The following is a 20,149-nucleotide window of genomic DNA, read 5'->3' on the forward strand; positions in this document are numbered from 1 at the left end:
AAAAGCTACCCCCATCTCAGGCTCCCTTATGGTTCTTGACATCAGAACAAGAGTTATTATGGTAATCAGAGAAGGGCATAAAAAAATACAAGTGTACCTGGCAGAATTTGCATATCAGCATTAAATCTTCTATTGTATAACTTTGTATCACTTTCTTTAACATGTTCCAGTCGGGCTGGCATGTTTTAGGATTTGCCTTGCTTCAGAGATAAGAACCTCATCGAAAATTACACTGAAATGCTCAGGTATTTTTTTAATTTAAAAAGTCAAGGGTGACACCAAAGGAAAAGGTTCCAAAAAGATTTAAAATATTTAAAAGATAAGATGGCATGTACCTCTGATATATAGACAATTGCAATGAGATAACTAGTTAATTTCAAAACCCAGATAGCCCTCAAATAGGTAGCTCTCCAGGGATGCAAGCATCTGCAAGAGTTTGGAAAATTAAGGAGCAAGCAGGGTCAAAACTGGAGCTTGTGTTGCTACAGAATGCTGTGCCTCTTTCAGCACAGATGTTTTTTCCGGTAAGTTTTTTCCACTCATTGGAATCATGCACTATTGTTCCAGTGGGGTAAACTATCCCTACAAACTAGACAGGAAAAGCCATTTCCTTTCATTTCTGAACAGGAATGGGACTTAAGGTCTATTTGTTAAAAAAAAAAAAAAAAAAGTGATTTTGCTCTTACAATGGCTTTTATACTTCAATTCATGGCAACTTAATTTGAAGGTTTCAAAATGAAAAAAAGTACCTCGGGTACCATTAACTGACAATTTGTGCATGACTCCAGGGAGGGGCATGATTATTAACCCAGGACATGCCCTTCATCTCTTTGTGTGTGAAGAATTACAAACTTAATATGTGGGAACTTAAATTTCCTGCATCTGAACAAGGGTATGACTTTATTTACAACCATCCCCGGAGATTTTGCACTTAGGACTATTTTCACTTGGCTAATGCATGCATAATTTTTTTTGGCCATTAGGGAAATAAACTCTTATTCATAAGGATGTAAGGATTATTTTTTAAGGAGCAAGTTAGAATGGAATATTTGATTTGTGAAAGCTTTTCTAAAATGCATGTGACTCATACAGTCAAATAACACAATTTATTTTAAATTTTAAAGGATTGGTTTTGCAATGGCTTAATTTTTATAGTCTTCAGGAAAAAAAAAACACGGATTCAATTCAGTCAGGCAGTTTCCTGTGATAGAATTTACAGAGACTTATTCTAGGATTGTCCTCCAGGGGGCGTCAAGGCTTCAGCAAAGCTCTGACTTCACTGCAAGATCCCTTAGCAAAAGCAGATCGTTTGGATTCCTTCTTGCTGGGAGGCAGGGATTCTGGGGTCCATATCCTGAGTTTCACACCAGCCTCCAGGCTTGCCACATAAGCCGTGAACTTTTCAGTAAGGCTAGGTGGGTGTGAGAATTCTCTGGCCCTGGGGTGTGTGCCAGAGGTCTAGTCTGGTCACTAGGCTCTGAATGCCCTGTTCCAGGTCTGAGATGGGCTGATCGCCAGGACCCACTCAGAAATCCTTTACAGAGACTCTTGGTATGGGTAGGTCTTCTAGCTCTTTCAAGAGAAGGAATACGATTCATTGAGGACCCGAGAGAGCCTAATACGGGTTGGAGAAGGTTCTGTGCTTCAGAATGGTAGAGGGTCTCTCCTTACATAAGCCTCACAAAGCACTATTTCTGCTGTGGTTTTGTTATTGTTGTTGTTTAATAAAACCGATACTTAATAGTCTGAAAACCGAAAGCTCTTAGGAACCAGCAACTTTAGGGAGTGAAGTCTACAGCTTTGTAAGGCAGTAGAGTGTAGTGGTTAGGGGCCCCATAGGTTTCTGCAGTTGACTGACTGGGTTTGGATATCTGCTGTTGCTTAGCCAGAATTAATGACTTAAACTTCTGTGTCTCTGAGTCCTAATCCATAAGAGGTTATCTCATAGGGTAGTTGTAAGGAGTAATCAAGAAAATCCCAAGAAAGTATGTGGTACATAGTAAGCGTCCAATAAACGCTATTGGTTACTATTATTCCTTAAGTTTGGAGTCAGAGTCCCCAACATATGGCTCCAGTTGTATATCTCACTTCTCTCTTATATAGACTCTTTCATCCAAGTTTCCCCCCCTCCCAATTCTTTTATCCTCTACTCCTTCTGTTCCGTCTATCTTCCTCACCCACGTCTTTGTCCTATGAAATTTATCAGCCAAGTTTCAAGGGTCACCTCTAATGGCACCTTAAAGCCAAAAATCATGAGTCCTTACTCCAAAAACGGATCCTTTTCCTGTCTCTAACCAATGCCAGGAACACATGCTTGTTGTAGCAGTTAGGGGTATACATTTGTCAAAACCCACGGAACCGTGCACTTAAAATGGGTGTGCTTTTTAAACATGTAAATGATACCGCAATAAACCATCCCAGCAGGAGCGTAATGAGAAAACCTCAGTCTTTGGAGACGAGAAGATCTGGTTCAAATGCCATCTCTGCTACTTTCAACCCAGCAACTCATTGCACTGCTTTCACCCACGGTTTCCTTTTATGCAAATGGAGCAATTATCACTTGCTCCTCTTGTCCTGAGGATTTAGAGACATGCCTTGCACAGTGCTTGACATACAAATGATGGCACATAGTTATTAGGACCTTCCTTTCCAGCATAGCTATTTCTGTATTTGTCACACACACCTCCTCACTAGTCTGTAATCTTGAGGACAGAAAATGTGCCTCCATTTATTTTCCATTGTGCCTAGCATGGAGTAGTAGATCAGTAAGTAAGAGCTGTTTATTTTTAAACACATCTGCTTTTAGATAGCACACACCAAAAGGCATCTCACCTTAAGCCTCTGCAGATTGCCACACCTGTGTATTATCACCTGGGATTGTTAAGGCTCAGTATTTGAATGTCTAACAAATACACTTTTCTTGGCCGATAATTCAGCTCTGGCTCCCCAGTGCACAGCAGAGCTTAATAGCAAGTCTTTCATTATGGTAGTTCTTTAGGTCCACTAGGGTGGTCTCCATTATTATTATCATTTTTTAGAGGAAGTGAAATGACCATACTGTTTTGTGAACCAATAAGTCACTCTGTTTTCCATGGTTCAAAGTTAGCTTTTATTTGGTTTTAAATTAAAAAAATAAATTTCATTATTAAATAGTGGGATGGATTCTAACTCATGTTTGGATAGTAGCTTACTCAAGAATATACCACCGGGGGTACAATTAAGGGGATGGATCACCTAAACTAAATTTTTTTTTAAAATGTTGTAGTATTTGTTAAAGGTCAACAGTGGCATAATTCAAAAGAAACTGAAATACAAAGTTTCAAATGTTTACAATGGATGGGAGAAGTAAATCACTTATTCTCCTAGCTTGCCAACTACTTTCTTTCTAGAGGCCAGGCAGTTGGGACACTATACCACCGTGCTAATGTCATCGGGTTCGTCTGCTTTCTTTTGCCTGCTTGGCAGGGATTTCAAGTATTCCAGGTGTCTCCGAGCATCCTCTTGGTTTTGCCTCACGTAATACACCACGTAAGAGATCACCATGGTGAACCAGCCAAACATGGTGACCAGCATGGCGTAATCGGTAGTTTTTTTGGGGAGGTTACAAAGGTCGGCATCGTTGGCAGCATTGAGGAAGGGTCTCCCGGCGTGTTCATCCAACACGGAAGTCTTACAAATGACGTTGTGGGCGGTCTCGTGATTGGACGCCATGCTCCTCAGAACTTGCTGGAGAGTACAGTCGCAGTGCCAGGGATTGTTGGCAATTCTGGCCCTGGCCTTCAGGTTATTGAAGGCATTTTTGTGCACGCTTTGAATCCTGTTGTCGGATAGGTCCAGAGTCTGCAAGGTTTCCGCCACCCCTTTGAAGGCATGCTCATCGATGAACTCAATGCCATTTTTGGACAGGTTGAGAACTCTCAGTTGATGGAGGTCCTTAAAAATTTCATTGGGAATAGAAGTGATCTGATTGGAGTCCAGGTACAGTAAGACAGTTTCAGGAGGAAGATCTCTAGGTATTTCCTTGAGATTGGCATTGCTACAGGTGACATTTAAACCCCCAGAGGAGGAACAAAGACAGCCCTTGGGACACATACTGGCAGAATGAAAGCACAGTATCATAAGAACAAAACTTTGTAGGAGGAGACACATGGAGAGGGAACGAGTTAACCACAGGTCTACCAGATTCATGCTGGAATGTCAGCATAATCACAAGCCCATTCCTCATTTACTCCAACAAGTGTAGCAATGGTTCCAGCCCTGTCCACACCGTTGATTTCCTTCTTGTGCGGTTCGGAAGGCTGCAACTAGCACGCTTGTCTCTTCATCATTCCTGTCCTAGCTTGGGTACCTAAAGGAAAGGGAAACAGGTGCAATTAGTGCTTTTTGCAAAGGGAGGAACAGTGCAATTAAAAGTGCTCTCAGGTGCCTGGTACTCTATGTGGGGAGGAGAGTTACTTATGCAGGCAATTACCCTCCATGCCGCTGGGAGTTATCCGTGTAATGGGAGTCTCCCACTCAAATCCCGGGTGGTGGGGGAGAGGACTGCCCATAGATGCCAAATAGATGACACTATTTCCGAATTAGGTTGTCATGTTTCCAGATGTACAGAGTTAGAGTAAGCAGTCCCAATTTCTCATCCTTACAGCTCCCCTTCATGACTTGAACCCCTTCTAAATTCCACAGCATTAAAATTTAATTCTATCTTCTCCCTTCTTATAATAGCAGATGTCTGAATACAATGCAACTTTGCACTTTGGGCGGCACTAAGAAATAACACCAATATGTCAAAGTTAACGTCCGCAGACATGGTTTTAGGATGGATGCCCAACTGGGGACATTTTCTCTAAAAACCTGACTCAGATGAAGAAATGAATGAATGCACTCCGACCTTGACAACCAACTGTTGCTGGCGGCTGATAGCCAAGAGTCTCCAAAGAGTTGCTTGCCTTGTGACTGCCTGAGACTGTATTATATCCGAGAGGCTGCCTTTAACTGAATTTCCAAAGGATTCTCTCTGTTCTAAACCATATATCCCTTCCTCAATAGATCTTAAAATATGACGCACACCTAAAGTCTTTTCTATATAAGAAGAGCATTAAGGAAAGTGGATGTGGCTCAACTGATAGAGTGTCCACCTACCATATGGAGGGTCCAGGGTTTGATATCCAGGGCCTCCTGACCTGTGTGGTGAGCTGGCCTATGTGCAGTGGTGCTGTGGGCAAGGAGTGCTGTGCTGTGTAAGGGTGCTCCACGTGCAAGGAGAGCACCCCCCAAGGAGAACCACCCCACATGAGAAAAGCGCAGCCTGCCCAGGAGAGGTGCTGCGCACATGGGGAGCTGGTGCAGCAAGATTATGCAACAATAAAGAGACACAGTTTCCTGGTGTCGCCTGATAATGCAAGCGGATGCAGAAGAACACACAGCAAATGGACACAGAGAGCAGACAACATGAGGGAAGGGAAGAGAAATAAACTAAATCTTAAAAAAAAAAAAGAAGAGCATTAAGAAATACTAGCTTCTAAGAATTCCCTTATAACCTGTTTTTTTTTTTTTTTCATTTCGAAGTACACATATACTTTTAGTGTTGGAAGTGGGCTGAGAAATTGCAAAAATTAGGTTATTTGTGTAAGGTGATAAAGTTAGTCAAAAGCATAGATGAGACTATAGGCTAACCCTCAAAATTGCCCTCTAAAAGAGAGAGAACAGGCATCTTCAAGACAAGTTCAGAGAGGAGGCAAATGAGTCTTGGAGAGATTATGTCACTTACCTGAGGTCAAACAGCTATGGATGGTTGAGACAGGACCCAAGCCAATGCCTTAATTCTGACTCAATAATCTCATAATCTCCACTGCCCTCACAGCTCTCTCCCAATTCCATCTGCTCTAAGAGGACAGTCTGGATCCAGGGAGAATTGTTTGTGATTTCTGAGGCTGTTCTGTTTCAGCCCAATCCCTTGTGCTATGGACTTGCTCCAATTTGAAAGCCCCATGAAATGCAATTGGGGGTGCCCCCTGATGTGGGGGAAATCATACCTGACTTCGGGGGATTTCTTCCCAGGACCTGAGAAACAAGTAGAGCATTCACCCCTTGTTCAGCAGTGAGCAACAGATGACTTTCTGCAAACTTATCTTTTCTAACGCTCCCAGATGGATAAATACAGAAGAAAATGACTCCAAATGTTACCAAACTCACAGTAGAGAAGATTAATGTGAGCTGAAAACATAATGAACTGGGTTGTTAATCATGGAAAAAATGAGATTAGCAACAGCAGAACGGATGGTTGTGCTTTTGGAATCCAGAGTCCCTGAAATGCCAGAGCATGCTAAAGAAGGACCCCTAAGCTTCTTGGCCCATCCATCAACAGCTCGTTTCATTTGCAGTGAAAATTTCTCTCCTTTCCATGTTTTCCTATAAAATTGCATTGCATGGCATTTCGGGACTCTGGTAATTTTCTAGAGAAAAGTTAAACAGAAGGTGTGGAGGGGAGGACTCTCAGAGAAGAAAGAGAGGAGGGACAAAGGACAAGGGCAAGGTCACCCAAAATAGGTAATGAGAAGGACACATGGCGATGGGAGAAATGAGTGTGAGCAGAGAACTTCAGGCCTGCTGAACGGCAGGAAGCCTGCTCTGGAGAGCACTGCACATTTTACCTGAGATTGATTAAAAGGAGCTACCTGGGGAAGTGGATGTGGCTTAAGCAGTTGGGTGCCCACCTACCACATGGGAGGTCCGGGGTCAGTTCCCAGGGCCTTCTAAAGAAGATGAGCAAGACACTGAGCTGACATGACAGGCTGGTGCGGCAAGTTGATGCAACAAGATGACACCACAATGAGAGACAGCAAAAGCATGGAGTGGAGGGGGCTCAAGCCATTAGGCGCCTCCCTTCCACATGGGAGGTTCCCAGGTTCGATTCCCAGTGCTTCAGTATAAGATGAGCAGACACAGACAGCATGCAATGAGCAGACAGTGAGGCAGACGATGAGGGGAGAAATAAATAAGTAAAATAAATCTTAAAAAAAAAAAAGAAACTATTTGAAGAATGGTATTTTTAAGTTTAGTTTAGACTACAAACAAGGACTTGTTTCTGTATCACAAAAACAAACAATAAAAAGTGGAAAGTACACTGGGTTTGCATCCTAGTTTTACTTTTTATTAGCACTGGGCCCTTAGACAAGCTCCATCTCCTAAACCTTACTTTCCTTATCTTTGTATAGAGATTATTAAAGCACCTAATTTACAAGGCTTATTTGATGATTAGATGAGATAGCCCATGTAAAGCACTTAGCACGGTGCCTAATAGCTTGTAACAGTCAATATGTGTTAGCTGTGGGTACTATTCTTATTTCTGAATGTGGTCCCAGCACATAGCATAACACTTGGCATAAAGTAAGGTCTAGATAAATATCTGTTGAATGAATGAATCAATGGTGAACTAAGGACTCAAATTGTACTATGGTTTCCTGACAGTGGATTAATTTTACTATTACTTTCATTGTTGTTGTTGTTTTATTTTTTAATTGTCTTTTTTTTTAAGATACATAGATCACAAAAAACATAAGAGGTTCGCATATACCGCACACCACCACCCTCATTCCTCCCAAATCAACAACCTCTTTCATCATTGTTAACAGAGATTTGTTCATCAAAAGCCCATTGGTTTTATATGACAACATGATGGTCTTCGGAAAATTCATGACCCTTTCCTAGGACACTGAAGGAAGAATGGAAATTGTTCTCAGCCAGCTTCTCTAGACTTAGTCATGGTTTCTCCAGAATGGTCAATCCAATGGTCACAGTCCCAGACAGTCTACTGAGTTAAAAACAAAAATAATGGTTAGGGGAAGCAGACTTGGCCCAATGGACAGGGCGTCTGCCTACCACATGGGAGGTCCCCGGTTCAAACCTTGGGCCTCCTTGACCCGTGTGGAGCTGGCTCATGTGCAGTGCTGATGCGCAAGGAGTGCCATGCCATGCAGGGGTGTCCCGTGTAGGGGAGCCCCACGTGCAAGGAGTGCACCCCGTAAGGGGAGCTGCCCAGCACGAAAGAAAGTACAGCCTGCCCAAGAATGGCGCAGCACACACGGAGAGCTGACACAACAAGATGACGCAACAAAAAGAAACACAGATTCCCGGTGCCACTGATAAGGATAGAAACGGTCACATAAGAACACACAGCGAATGGACACAGAGAACAGACGCTGCAGGGCGGGGGGGGGGGGGGGGTAAGGGAGAGAAATAAAAATAATAATAATAATGGTTAGGACACATCTTGAGTTATCATCATCAACATCAGAGTGCAGTGCCTCTTGATATGGGTCCCTCACACCCCAAATGGCCTACCCATTGGCTGGATGGAATGTCTGTTAGGAGCATCCCTTCTATCCAAGGAGTTTGAGCTCAGACTCTAAGTATTTCATTTTCTTTCTATGATGTTTGGAAAAAGGTGAATCCAAGCTTCTGGGATTGGCTAGATTGATGGGCCACTCTGACTCAGTACCTAAACTTCCACCTTAGAGATGAAGGATGTCCCAGAGGCAGACGGCAAGCTCAAAGATGCCAGGTCAAGGTCATCTTCAACACGGAGGACGAAAGAGTTGCCTCTCTACTCTTTACTCATTTAAGGAAATAGTTCCAGCTTGCCATTGCCTTAAATTACTGTGGAGGTCAAGAGTGACTATTGGAAAAAAAAGACACGAGAAGATGTGCCTCAGAGAAAACAGGTGGGCTTTCTTCTGACATCGATTATCACCCAGTGGTGATAATGAACTTAGCTAAAAATGAACTTAGAATCCCAGCTTCCACCCTCACCCCACACTCTGCTTTGGGTCAAGTCTGCCCACCAACCCAAAGCAGCAAAGAAGCTTGCTGCTGGGAAGAAAAGAGGAACTCCTTACCAACTGTAGAAAGAGTGGGTAGAGCGTAAAGAAGTGCCTGGTACCACACTGGTAACTGCAACAGCAGCGGCGTCAGCCAGCACCTGCCTCTTGGGTAAGGTGCTCCCTCAGCATGTTTCCAGTCTTTCATAAATCTCTTGGGAAAGAAGTAGGCAGGTGGCACACTCAAGGCCCACCAGACACAGACCTAATTAAAAGGCACCTTTTCTATCTCTCACCTCCTAACTCCCCTTCTGCAATTCTCAACTCCGTAGACTATCCTGTCCCTATCCCTTCACTCCCTCCAAATATGTCTGGGTCAATCAGGAAGCCATATTCCTGGACGTGGGGCTTAGGAGGGAGCGGTGCCCTCACAGAGAGCCATCTCAGTCCCAGTTCATGCCTTGCTCACGTTCTCCTGTCACTGGGATTTCTGAGCTGCAGTAATTAGAGCTGTGACCCAGCAGCAGCCACCAAACGCTGCTTACAGAACACAAGTGCACTTAGAGACTGCTGGAGGAGAGACTTCATTCACGGCTGATTAACAACTCTGACTTGCTGCATATCTCTTTCTTCTCATGATTAGGAAATAGTTAGGGACACTCAGGGTTACTAACCCAAAAGTTTTTGTTAGCCCTTCTGAGATAGCTAGGGCATGGATGGAGAACTATCAGATGTACCAATTACTTCCAATTAACTTCCATGCAAGTCTGTCACCAAACAGGAGGATTTGATTCAAAAGCAAAAAATAGCAAAACAGGAAGCTCTTCCAATTTATCACACAAAATTAAAATCAACAAAAAAAAAACTCATAAATTCAAATTCTTAAAATTGTCAACTTAGGTATGGCAGAAGTAAGGCCACACACAAAGTCAAAGGAAACATGATCAAACACAGGGCTAGTTTCTTTACACACAGATTTCTTACAGAGGAACAAGAAACTCATCCAATAGAAAAACTGTCAAAAGACATGAATAGGAGTTCACAGAAAAACAAATACAAACGGCCAATAAATCATGTGAAAACATTCTTGATCTCACTGACAATAAAATAAATTAAAATTAAAATGCTTATGTTAGTTAAGACTAGGCATCTTGACAATATTTAGTGTCAAGGTATAAAGAACAAAGCATTCTCAAGCCCTTGATGAGAGGATAAATTGACGCACTCTTTATATGAACAATTTCATAATAGTTAGATTGAGTGATGTAAAAATTTAAGAACATGTTAGATTGACTATGTTGATATAATAAGATGTCCATTGGTGTCCAGAAAAAGCAACTTGAAAAATGTGAACTTAGAGTATAATGCTATTTGTGTAAAACTACAATAAAATTAAAAAGAAGGTAAATATACAAACATATGCATATAATATATATGCTTGTAATGCATAGATTATTTCTAAAAGGATATATAATAAACATCAATAGTGGTTTTAACTTTGGGAAGTGGAACTGAGGGCTGGAAGGGGTGAAGGGGAGCTGTCATTTTATTTTGTACCCTTCTGGATGATTTTAGGTTCCTTATGGTATAAGGCTGTATTTTGCTGATGTTGTTTACCTTAAAATCAAAAGGATAATAAAACAAAATGACCATTAATTTCTTGAATGATTCAGAAATGAATTTTTCTATACATGAAATAATTGGACAATGGTGGCCAAGAAATAAGGGCAAATGATCAGACAAAGAATGTTAAAAAGTGGAACCAAGGTAAGGATTGAGTGCTTGATATTTTCAATGCAATACTTCCAATATTAGCTCTATTACCTAGTAGAGAAATTATATGCTGCATTCTCTATATATTAATATCAGATGTTCTGTGAACTGAGTATGGATTTCATAAACCATTAAATCTGTATAATTCCTGATCGAAAAATAACGGAGATCTGGAGAATTCAGGTGAATGAGTCACGTAGGGAATTTTCTCTGCTGCGGCTCTAGAGATGATATTTGCAGGTACAACCCCTTAATTCACATCTTTAGCACTGTGTCCTGCCATAAATTTTAGTTTTACATTCCCATTCACAGCCATCTACTACCAGACAATTCCACCAGGCCCTCATATAGTTTGCCTTACATTTATGAACTACTTTTGACAGTTGGGTGGGTGAACAAGTCTGCAGATAGGCTCTCATTGGATTATCCACAAACAGTCCTCTTCAAGAGACCTGGTGAAAATTATTAGTCCTGTTTTAGGACAGAAGAGGAAGTCATCAGAAGAGGAGCAGTAAAATAGCATGATCAGAGTCACACAACTGGTTAGCACGAACACAGAATCCGGTATCCCAGATGTCTCCTAGAACAGGTCCCACTCCACCCCCATTGGTTTATTCATCTTCTTTACTGGCCACTTTGTGATATGGACAGTCTTCAAATACAAGGCTGGGTTTCAAATGCCAAACTAGGCCTCAGTTGACTGTTCCTAAAAAGTTTGGGAAAGGCAGTACAGGGAGGTGTGAGCCCAGTCTTCCGTTGGAATTTCTTAAAGGCCACTCTGATATAAAGTTTTTTACCAAAATGACATGAAATCCATTTGTTCCAGATCTCAGTCTGTTCAGGCACAGCTTTACCTCTTTTGAAACCCTATTTCACAGAATAAATATTGAAGCAAGCCCTCATTTTTTGGGGGGAAAAACACAGACTTTTATGAACACCTTGATTCCGTCCTACACGGTAGATCTCAGGAGTGGATTTAAAAGTTCTTCCTAGTTATGTGCCCACTAGAAAAGAAAAGAAAAGAAAAGAAAAACAGCACTTCATTGGAACTCAGCATCCATTCCTCTGTGGATACAGAACACAGAATAATGATAACACTAGCATCTGTATTTATTTTTCAACATACTGCAAGTTTATAGGAAGACTAAGTGGGAATCCATCCATCTTGGTTTCTTTCTGCTTCTCCACTGTTATTTCCCAGCACTTGCCAGTGGTCTTTTACAGCAGAGAGAGCTTTGAAAACCCTTAACACATAATCTGCATAAATGTAGGCTCCCAAATACTCAGCAGGGTCCAGAGGTAACTAGACAACTGCCTTTAGAAAGCCCTAACAAATGCTGCATTCAGTTACATTTCTGAGTTGGATGAGTGGCTTAATATTTTTATTTAAAAGAACATATCCCGATTAACCCAGCATTATCCTTCTTGCTCTAGACGTTATTCCATTGTGACAATATTCATTGACTTGGTGGAGAAAACATAGAACTCAAATCCAAAACCAAGGTCCAGAAACAGACTCAAACCCCAGCTTCTTGAGGAGCTTCTTAAGGATTTCAGGAAATCTCTTATACGTCAATGCCTTAGTCGTCCCAGGATTTGGGGGACTATCACCAATAATATCTGCCTCATCAGTTAAGAGGATAAAAAAAAAAATATGTGAAATGTGTCTCTGAAATTGCCAGCGTTGATCCAAAAATTAGGCTCCATAATCAGTTTCAGTATTTAGTGTTTTCCAAAAATATCAGATCATTCTGTTTCCAGAGCCTCATATTTCCTTTTCTTAACAATAATCAACTAGAAAATGATTTTCACATCACCTTCACAGTATTCTTGCCAAAATATATTTAACCTGAATCTGACTGAAGAGGAAACAATCTCACCAATCCAGAATTTGAGGCATTTTACAGAATGGCTGGTCTAGACACTTCAGACAGTAAAGGGGGGGGAAACAAAAGAAAACAGAAAAATAGCCTGAAGAACTGTCCTAGATTAAAGAAAAATGAAATGTAACACTAAATGCAGTGCAAGAGATTGAGTTCTGGGTTTTTGTTTTTGTTTTTTTAATTACTAGAAAGGATGTTATTGGAACATCGTTGGTGGAGAAATTTGAATACAGACTATGTGCCAGATATTATTGCATCAAATTTAAATTTTGGGGCTTTATCATGATATAATTAGGAAGGAGACAGTTCTTCTTAGGAGGTACATGCTGAAGTATTTTGGGGTGAAGTGTCATGACAATTGCAACTTTTAAATTGTTCAGCAAAAGCAAAATTATTTCTATCTCTATATAGAGAGTGAGACAAAACATAGGTGACAAAAGACTAGCAACTGGAGACTATAAGGTGACAGATAGACATGTGTGCATTGTAAGAATTTCTCAACTTTTCTGAAGGTTTCAATTTTTTTTTCAAATGAAAAATTAAGGGAGGGCAGACCATTTTAAAAAAGAAAACTTCAAAAGGAGACAAAATCCCTTTCTGATGAAGCAAGGGTGTATGAGGAACCCTAGTCAGAGTGTGGCTTATCTCCTCAGAGGGACACAAAAAGAAAACCCAAGGGGAAATAAGCAGCAGTTCTCTTAAAGTTCATTCCCTGAACCCAGGGCCTAGGAAGAGGATGGGTCCATTTGCCATATGAGACATGTACGGGCTAGGTCTAGCTTTTTTGTTGTTGTTCATTTGTCTTTTTAATTAATTTAATTTAAAGAAACTTCAGATTGCATGAATGTTACATAAAAATACAGAGGATTTCCATATCATATGCCCCACTCCCTCCCCCTCCCACACTTTCCCACATTAACAACATCCTTCATTTCCTTACAATTGATGAGCACATATTGGAGCACCGCTACTAACCATGGATGATAGCTTGTATTACAGATACACTCTTTCCATGCAATTTTGTAAGTTATGACAAAATGTATAATGGCCTGTATCCATCATTGCAACATCATGCAGGACAATTCCAATGTCCTAACTGCAAAACCTTTCTTTCCTACACCTTTTCTCATCTGAACATGGGGATACTAATAGCTTACCCACATGCCTATGGTGTGGATTAAATAAGGTAACACATGCAGAACTCTTAGAAAGCCTTCTGCTTTATGATCAACTCTCAGTAATATTATTACTGTCATTCCAACTACTACCACTATCATCATCATCAGTCATCATCATCATCATCTTATGCTTTGTCCTCTCTCTGACAACGTGGGCCTCCAGAGTGCTGCCTTCCCCTATTGCTCCTATTTTTCTAAAGAGTCAATGCTTTTATTTTTCAGTTATTCATTTGCCATTTACCTCTCCATTTTATTCTAAGGGAGAACTGCATGGTCCACATGCAAAGGCATGGCGACGGTAGAATCATGGAATGATAAGAGAACCAAAACCATACACTGATGGGAAAGTCTGAAAGGGGCAACTCTGATAGTGGCTAACGTTGCCTAGGTACATACAACATGCTAAGGATGGAACAAATGCTTTACTTGAATTCACCTCCCTGGGATGAATTATACCCAGTGTCACACCCATTCCTGCTCTAGATGATCTTAGATGATGAGATTTAGGACTTTCGAGATGATATTTAGATGAGGTTTTGGACTTTGAGTTGACATTGTAATGGGTTGAGATTTGGGGGGTGATGTTGGGATGTGGTGAATTTAGTACTTATGTGTGATGGATGTGGATCTTTGGAGGAAAAAGGGTAACTTGTAGAAGGCTGAATAATGCCCCGAAACAAACACAGGTCCCAATCCTTGGAATCTGCATGTTACCTTATATGGAAAAAGAGACTCAGCTTAGATGTTATTAATTTAAGGGTAGGCCCTAAATCCAATAACAAGTGCCCTTATCAAAGGGAGATTTGACACTGAAGACAATGTGACCAGGAGGTCGAGATTGCAGTGACGTCATTCCAAAGCCAAGGAATGCCAGCAGCCACTAGCCTCAGAAAAAGTCAAGGAACCAATTCCTTAGAGACTCCAGAGGTGGCCCGGCCCTGCTGAACCCGTAGCTTTGGCTTTGGTGAAACTGATTTTGAACTTCTGGCCTCCAGAATTATAAGGGAATGAATATGTACTGTTTTAAGCAACCAGTTCTGTGGCAATTTGCTGTAGAAACCACAGGAAGCTAATATAGTAGTAAGTAAGGACCAGAACTTAAAACTAGTTCTATATGAGTCCCCATTGAACTGGGTTAAGGACTTTTGCTGCAACCAAGTACCTGGCTTGAGCTCTGAATTGACTGGCAACCAAAGCAAAAAGTAAAAAAAAATGTCAAATTACAAAATGATTATTATCTAATACAGTGTACAAAGGCCAGTTATTACCAGAGATAATACTTTTCAAATTTCAGAAAATTTTAATGGTCCTTTGAAAGGGCACATCTACAACATAAAGGACAATGTTTTAAAATTTCATTGAAAATGCAGATATATTCTCTCACCATGAAATCATTGGTCAGTGAAGGGCTTTCAATGCCATGGGAAGCTAAATTATCATCTAGGGATGATGTCTACTGGAGATGTAGGCTAAAACAGGGATGGGATAAAAAATGTGGTAGAAGATGTTGGTTAGCATGTCCCTTCTAGTCAGGGCACCCATATAATTTATTATACAAACAAGGACACTTTTAAGAGTGAAAAGAAGCAGTAGTAACAATCCTGGGTCCACAGGCTTAAACAGGAACTATCTAGACAAAATGAGCCGTGTGGTCATTTACGTTGTCACCCATTTTTGTTCTCATAAAAAATGGAATTGAAATGAATGTCTTGAGCCAATATCTTTCTTTTTTGGATCATTTCCTTTAGATATATTCACAGAGGTGGGATTTCTTTGGTCAAAAGTTTCTCAACTTCTCACCTGAATTTTGTTCATGTCTACATCATTGGAAAGATCACTGCATAACATAATGGGCAACATTTCTAAAATGAGCAAGAGCTGTTGTGGACAGTCCACTTCAAAGAGATTCCGAGTTCCTAGCTTCAAAACCAAGCTACTCTCCAGGTTTTAGCCATTGTGGTTCATCAAATGAAGGCATTTGATGGAGACCATTTGCTCAGTCCTGCTCCCTGTTTAGAGCAGAGTGAACAGAGAGGCAGGGAACTATTTGCTTGTTTAAGAATTTACATTTTAAAAAACTTTTATTTACAGCTCCTATAATTTTTTTGTTTTGGCAATACTCCACTATTTTTCCCATTTTCTATTAGGGGAAAAGGAAATCCTTTGTGTTGTTCCCCCCACCCCCCATTAAAAACACAACTGTGCAAAGATATATGTATAAGGTTGTTTCTTCATTGAGGTACTGTTACAGCAAAGGAAAAAAAGAAGGAATTAAAAAAAACCTAGAATGAACCAAAACATCCATCACTAAGAACCTGATTAAATTATGGAAATTAATACAAAAGAATAAAGCAATATAAAAGTACTGAAAAATGTAAACAATGAGCAAAATATATCACGTATATATCAAGTGAAAAATTTGTATATATAATCCCAAGTGTGTAAAACAGGAGGATCTACTCTCACATATATACACACACAAACACACACATAATCCCAAGTGTGTAAAACAGGAGGATCTACTCTCACATATATATACACACAAGCACACACATAACTTTAAGTTGCGGAAGAACAAAAATAATTGGTCATGTTTTTACCTCTGGGGAATGGCCCTGGGGCCTCAGTGGTAAGAAATATTTTTGCTTTTTGTCTTTTGCTCTTTTCTACTGTTGCAATTTTTCCACTACAAGGATGATCATAATAGCTAGATAATGAAAAAAAAAATTGTCCAGCAGGCAAGTCTGATAACCCATTCTCTGCTAGGAGGTAAGGAGGATAAAAAAAATTTTCTTACGACCTGAGTCATGCTCAGAAATCATTTAAGTTTCCTGAATCTTAGCAAAGAGTACTGGCAACACCATACGTCTACAAATTAGATAAAACCACATTCAACACTCACATCTAATACTGCCTGGGGAACCTTGGGCAAGTTCAGTCTCAGTTTCCTCAAATATAAATAGGAATAATACCTTTCAAGCATTTCTGATTGTTTCTGCCCTATAGTGGATGCTTGACAAACATTATTGACTTCGAAAGGATCAGAATCAAGTTCAGCTCTTCCCAGGGTTCCATGGAATACTAGGTGTCTGGGAGTTCCACAGAGTGAACATTGTGCAGTCACAGAAGTCTGAGAAACACTCTTCGAGCTTATTCAATGTTCTGAGAAGTCACAGTAAAGTCATCTGTTGACCAAGCATTTCCCAAACAAACTTGGTACCCCTGACCCAGGCCATCCCATGACCCATTATTTTTATGGTGCAACCACCCACAAAATAAGACATTTTCTAAATTTAGATCTAATTGAATATTTTTAAAAAAGATTTATTTATTCCTTTATTTCTTTCCCCTTCCCCCTCCCACCCCAGTTGTCTGTTCTCTGTGTCTGTTTGCTGCGTCTTCTTTGTCCGCTTCTGTTGTTGTCAGCGGCACGGGAATCTGTGTCTCTTTTCATTGCGTCATCTTGTTGAGTCAGCTCTCCGTGTGTGCGGCGCCATTCCTGGGCAGGCTGCACTTTCTTTCACGCCAGGCGGCTCTCCTTACGAGGCGCACTCCTTGTGCGTGGGGCTCCCCTACGCGGAAGACACCCCTGAGTGGCAGAGCACTCCTTGCGCGCATCAGCACTGTGCATGGGCCAGCTGCACATGGGTCAAGGAGGCCCGGGGTTTGAACCACGGACCTCCCATGTGGTAGACGGACGCCCTAACCACTGGGCCAAGTCCACCACCTAATTGAACATTTAATACTACTGCTACTACCATTATCACTACCACTACTAGTATTCCCCACCCCCACCCCTGAGATGGTTCCCTCATCTGTTTGCTGGTTGTTTTTGCTCATTGTTTGCATTTGTCTGCTTGTTGTTTTTTGCTCATTGTCTGTTTGTTTCTTCTTTAGGAGGCACTGTGAACTGAACCTGAGACCTTCCCTGTGGGAGGTGGGCGCTCAACTACTCGAGCCACATCCACTCCCTGCTAGTTTTGTTTTTGCTTGTTGTGTGCTTGTTGCCTGCTCATTGTTTTTGCTTATTGCCTGCTCATTGTTTTCGCTTAATGTCTGCTCGTTGTCTGCTTGTTCTTTGTTTGTCTTCTTTAGGAGGCACCAGGAACCAAATCCAGGACCTTCCACATGGAAAGTGAGTGCCCAACCACTTGACCCACATCCCTTCCATACTACTAATATTAATGACACATTCTCACTTTACGCAAATATTCTTGAGAAGGTATAAGGTGACAAGTTTTGCAAATGAGAATTCTAGTTGCACTTGATCCCTATTAGGCTACATAATAAAGTATTTCCATAGAGAAACACCAAGAACATTTAAAGTTGACTGCAAGGAGAGATGAAAAAGTTAATAATCCATAGCTACACTAAGGGTCATTTTAGGGTTAATTAAGGAAATGCCCCTTGATTAAAACTATCCATGCCTATAGGGAAAGGAAAATGAATGGGCTATTAGGATGTTTAAATTTTATACTCTTCTACTGCTGGTTCTTGGATACCACATTCATTTTTGAAAATGTCATCAAATAATATGGTCCTTAACAGTCTTGAAACCTTGTACAATAGTGTCTAAAAGAAAGGGCTTTGGAATTAGACACACCTAAGTTCAGATAACCACCTACTAGTTACCAAATACTGCTAATAACTGGTTATTAGTTTTGTGATTTTTAGGTCATGCTAATTATCATCTCTGGACCTCAATTTTTTGATCTGTAAAATGGACATGATAGTAATTATTCCATGCAGTATGGTAGATTGTTTGCAAAAATGGCTGCCAGTATTCCCTATCATGTATTATCCATGTTCTTTTTTTTTTAAGATTTATTTATTTATTTCTCCCCCCCACTCAGTCCCTGCCTTTGTCTGCTCTCTGGGTCCATTCACTGTGTGTTCTTCTGTGTCTGCTTGTATTTTCATTAGGTGGCTCCAGGAACCAATGCTGGGACCTTCCAGAGTGGGAGAGAGGCGATTACTCTCTTGCACCACCTCAACTCTCATTCTGCTCTCCTCTGCTGTGTCTCTTGTTGCAACACCTTGCTGTGCCAGCTCTCTGTATCAGCTGGCACTCCTGCATGGGGCAGCTTTCCCATACTGGACGGCATTCCCCTGCAGGATGGCACTCCTGCACAGGGTGCCATTCCTGTGTGGGCTGGCAATCTTCCTGGGCCAGCTTGCCACCTGGGCCAGCTTGCCCTCATCAGAAGGCCCTGGGCTTTGAACCCTGGACCTCCTATATGGCAGACAGGAGCCCAATTGGTTAAGTTACATCCATTTCTCTCCATGTTCCTTTGCTATGTGATTTTGAAGCTCTTCCCACCAAGAAGAATTTACCTACTCCTTGAATCTAGGCTGGCCTTGGGACTTTCTTAGTTCATAGGATAAGGCAGAAATGATATTCTGCCAGTTCCAGGCCTTGTCCTCTTTAGCCTTACATGCTCCTGCTCTTGCTTTTGGATCCCTGCTCAGTTGCCATGTGAACAAGCCCAGATTAGCCTGCTGAATGATAAGAGACGATATGATACCCCAGCCTAGAGCCAGCCACACTTCAAATGTGTGAGAAAACCCCACCTAGATCCTGAGAGGAAAACACCTAACCTACAGCTAAACATAGACTTATGAGTAAGCCCAGCCAAGAGGAGAAGAACCACCCAGGTATTCATGGATTGGTGAGCAATAATAAACGCCAGTGAGTTTAGAGTAGCTCATTATGAGGCAAAACTAACTGATATACATAATTATTTAAAATTTAAATATGTTAATATATTTATGTTTCTTATCAGAATTTGCTCTTGCGTTCAGATTTAGAGTTTTCATTCTGTTTAGCACCCTAATGTACATCATCAAATTTCATCTTCTCATTGATCACATGGGGGATCATGTGAAGTCAATTTTTCTCATTTATTTTATCCTGTGACATATATATATATAAACAAAAAGCAAAAACCATAAGGCCTTCTTAAAGGAAAAGACAGAATGGAAAACTAACCAACTAGTCTTTGTAGAACAATAAAGCCATACAAAAGAACTAGCCTAAATATTATCAATGTTAATTTAATGCTAACGTAGGGTCAGGAGACAGGCTGCCTCCTGTTTACCTAACTGCGCCAATGGCTAAACAAGGCAGCCCTTTCAAGATCAGTAGGTTGATATGAAATGATGTGGGCTATGGGTGGGAGGCTCTTTGACTCTTCAGAGATAACCTAAGCTGTCTGACTTGTGGGTGTGAGACTGTAAGAGGCTGCAGTCTTGCCCTTGGTGACCATGGCAACGACTCCAGTCCCAGGAAACAGTTAAACAATGCAAGGTCTATAAACTTTAAGTATTCAGGGGAAATGCAAACCAAATATGCTAATAGCTTATCTAGAATGTATGAAGTTCATGCTAAAAGCTTACCTAAGATGTGGAAGATATATATGCTAATTCAAGCCTGTTGAGAACTGAAACAAAGGGACCATTTAACCTTTCCTCTCTGTATGAAAGAAACTCGAAAGTCTTG

General features: G+C 41.0%; 1 protein-coding gene across 2 annotated transcripts in view; it reads right to left on the minus strand.

Moving 5' to 3' along the window:
• Positions 1-3,085: 3,085 nt before the first annotated feature.
• The window catches only part of LRRC3B (leucine rich repeat containing 3B), a 90,253-nt gene continuing 73,189 nt past the window's right edge, over positions 3,086-20,149 (minus strand). The window contains exons 1-2 of one of the 2 annotated variants that reach the window (XM_058290621.1): positions 16,623-16,707; positions 3,086-4,348 (exon numbers count right to left, since the gene is read on the minus strand). In XM_058290621.1, coding sequence (XP_058146604.1) covers positions 3,409-4,188 — 780 coding nt within the window. In that variant the 5' untranslated portion in view covers positions 4,189-4,348; positions 16,623-16,707 and the 3' untranslated portion in view covers positions 3,086-3,408. Of the gene's footprint in view, positions 4,349-16,622; positions 16,708-20,149 lie in introns of those variants that run through there. The other variant, XM_004474525.4, reaches the window with a different exon arrangement.

Source organism: Dasypus novemcinctus, chromosome 31 (genome assembly GCF_030445035.2).
Source record: "Dasypus novemcinctus isolate mDasNov1 chromosome 31, mDasNov1.1.hap2, whole genome shotgun sequence".
In the NCBI taxonomy this organism is placed as follows: Eukaryota; Metazoa; Chordata; class Mammalia; order Cingulata; family Dasypodidae; genus Dasypus; species Dasypus novemcinctus.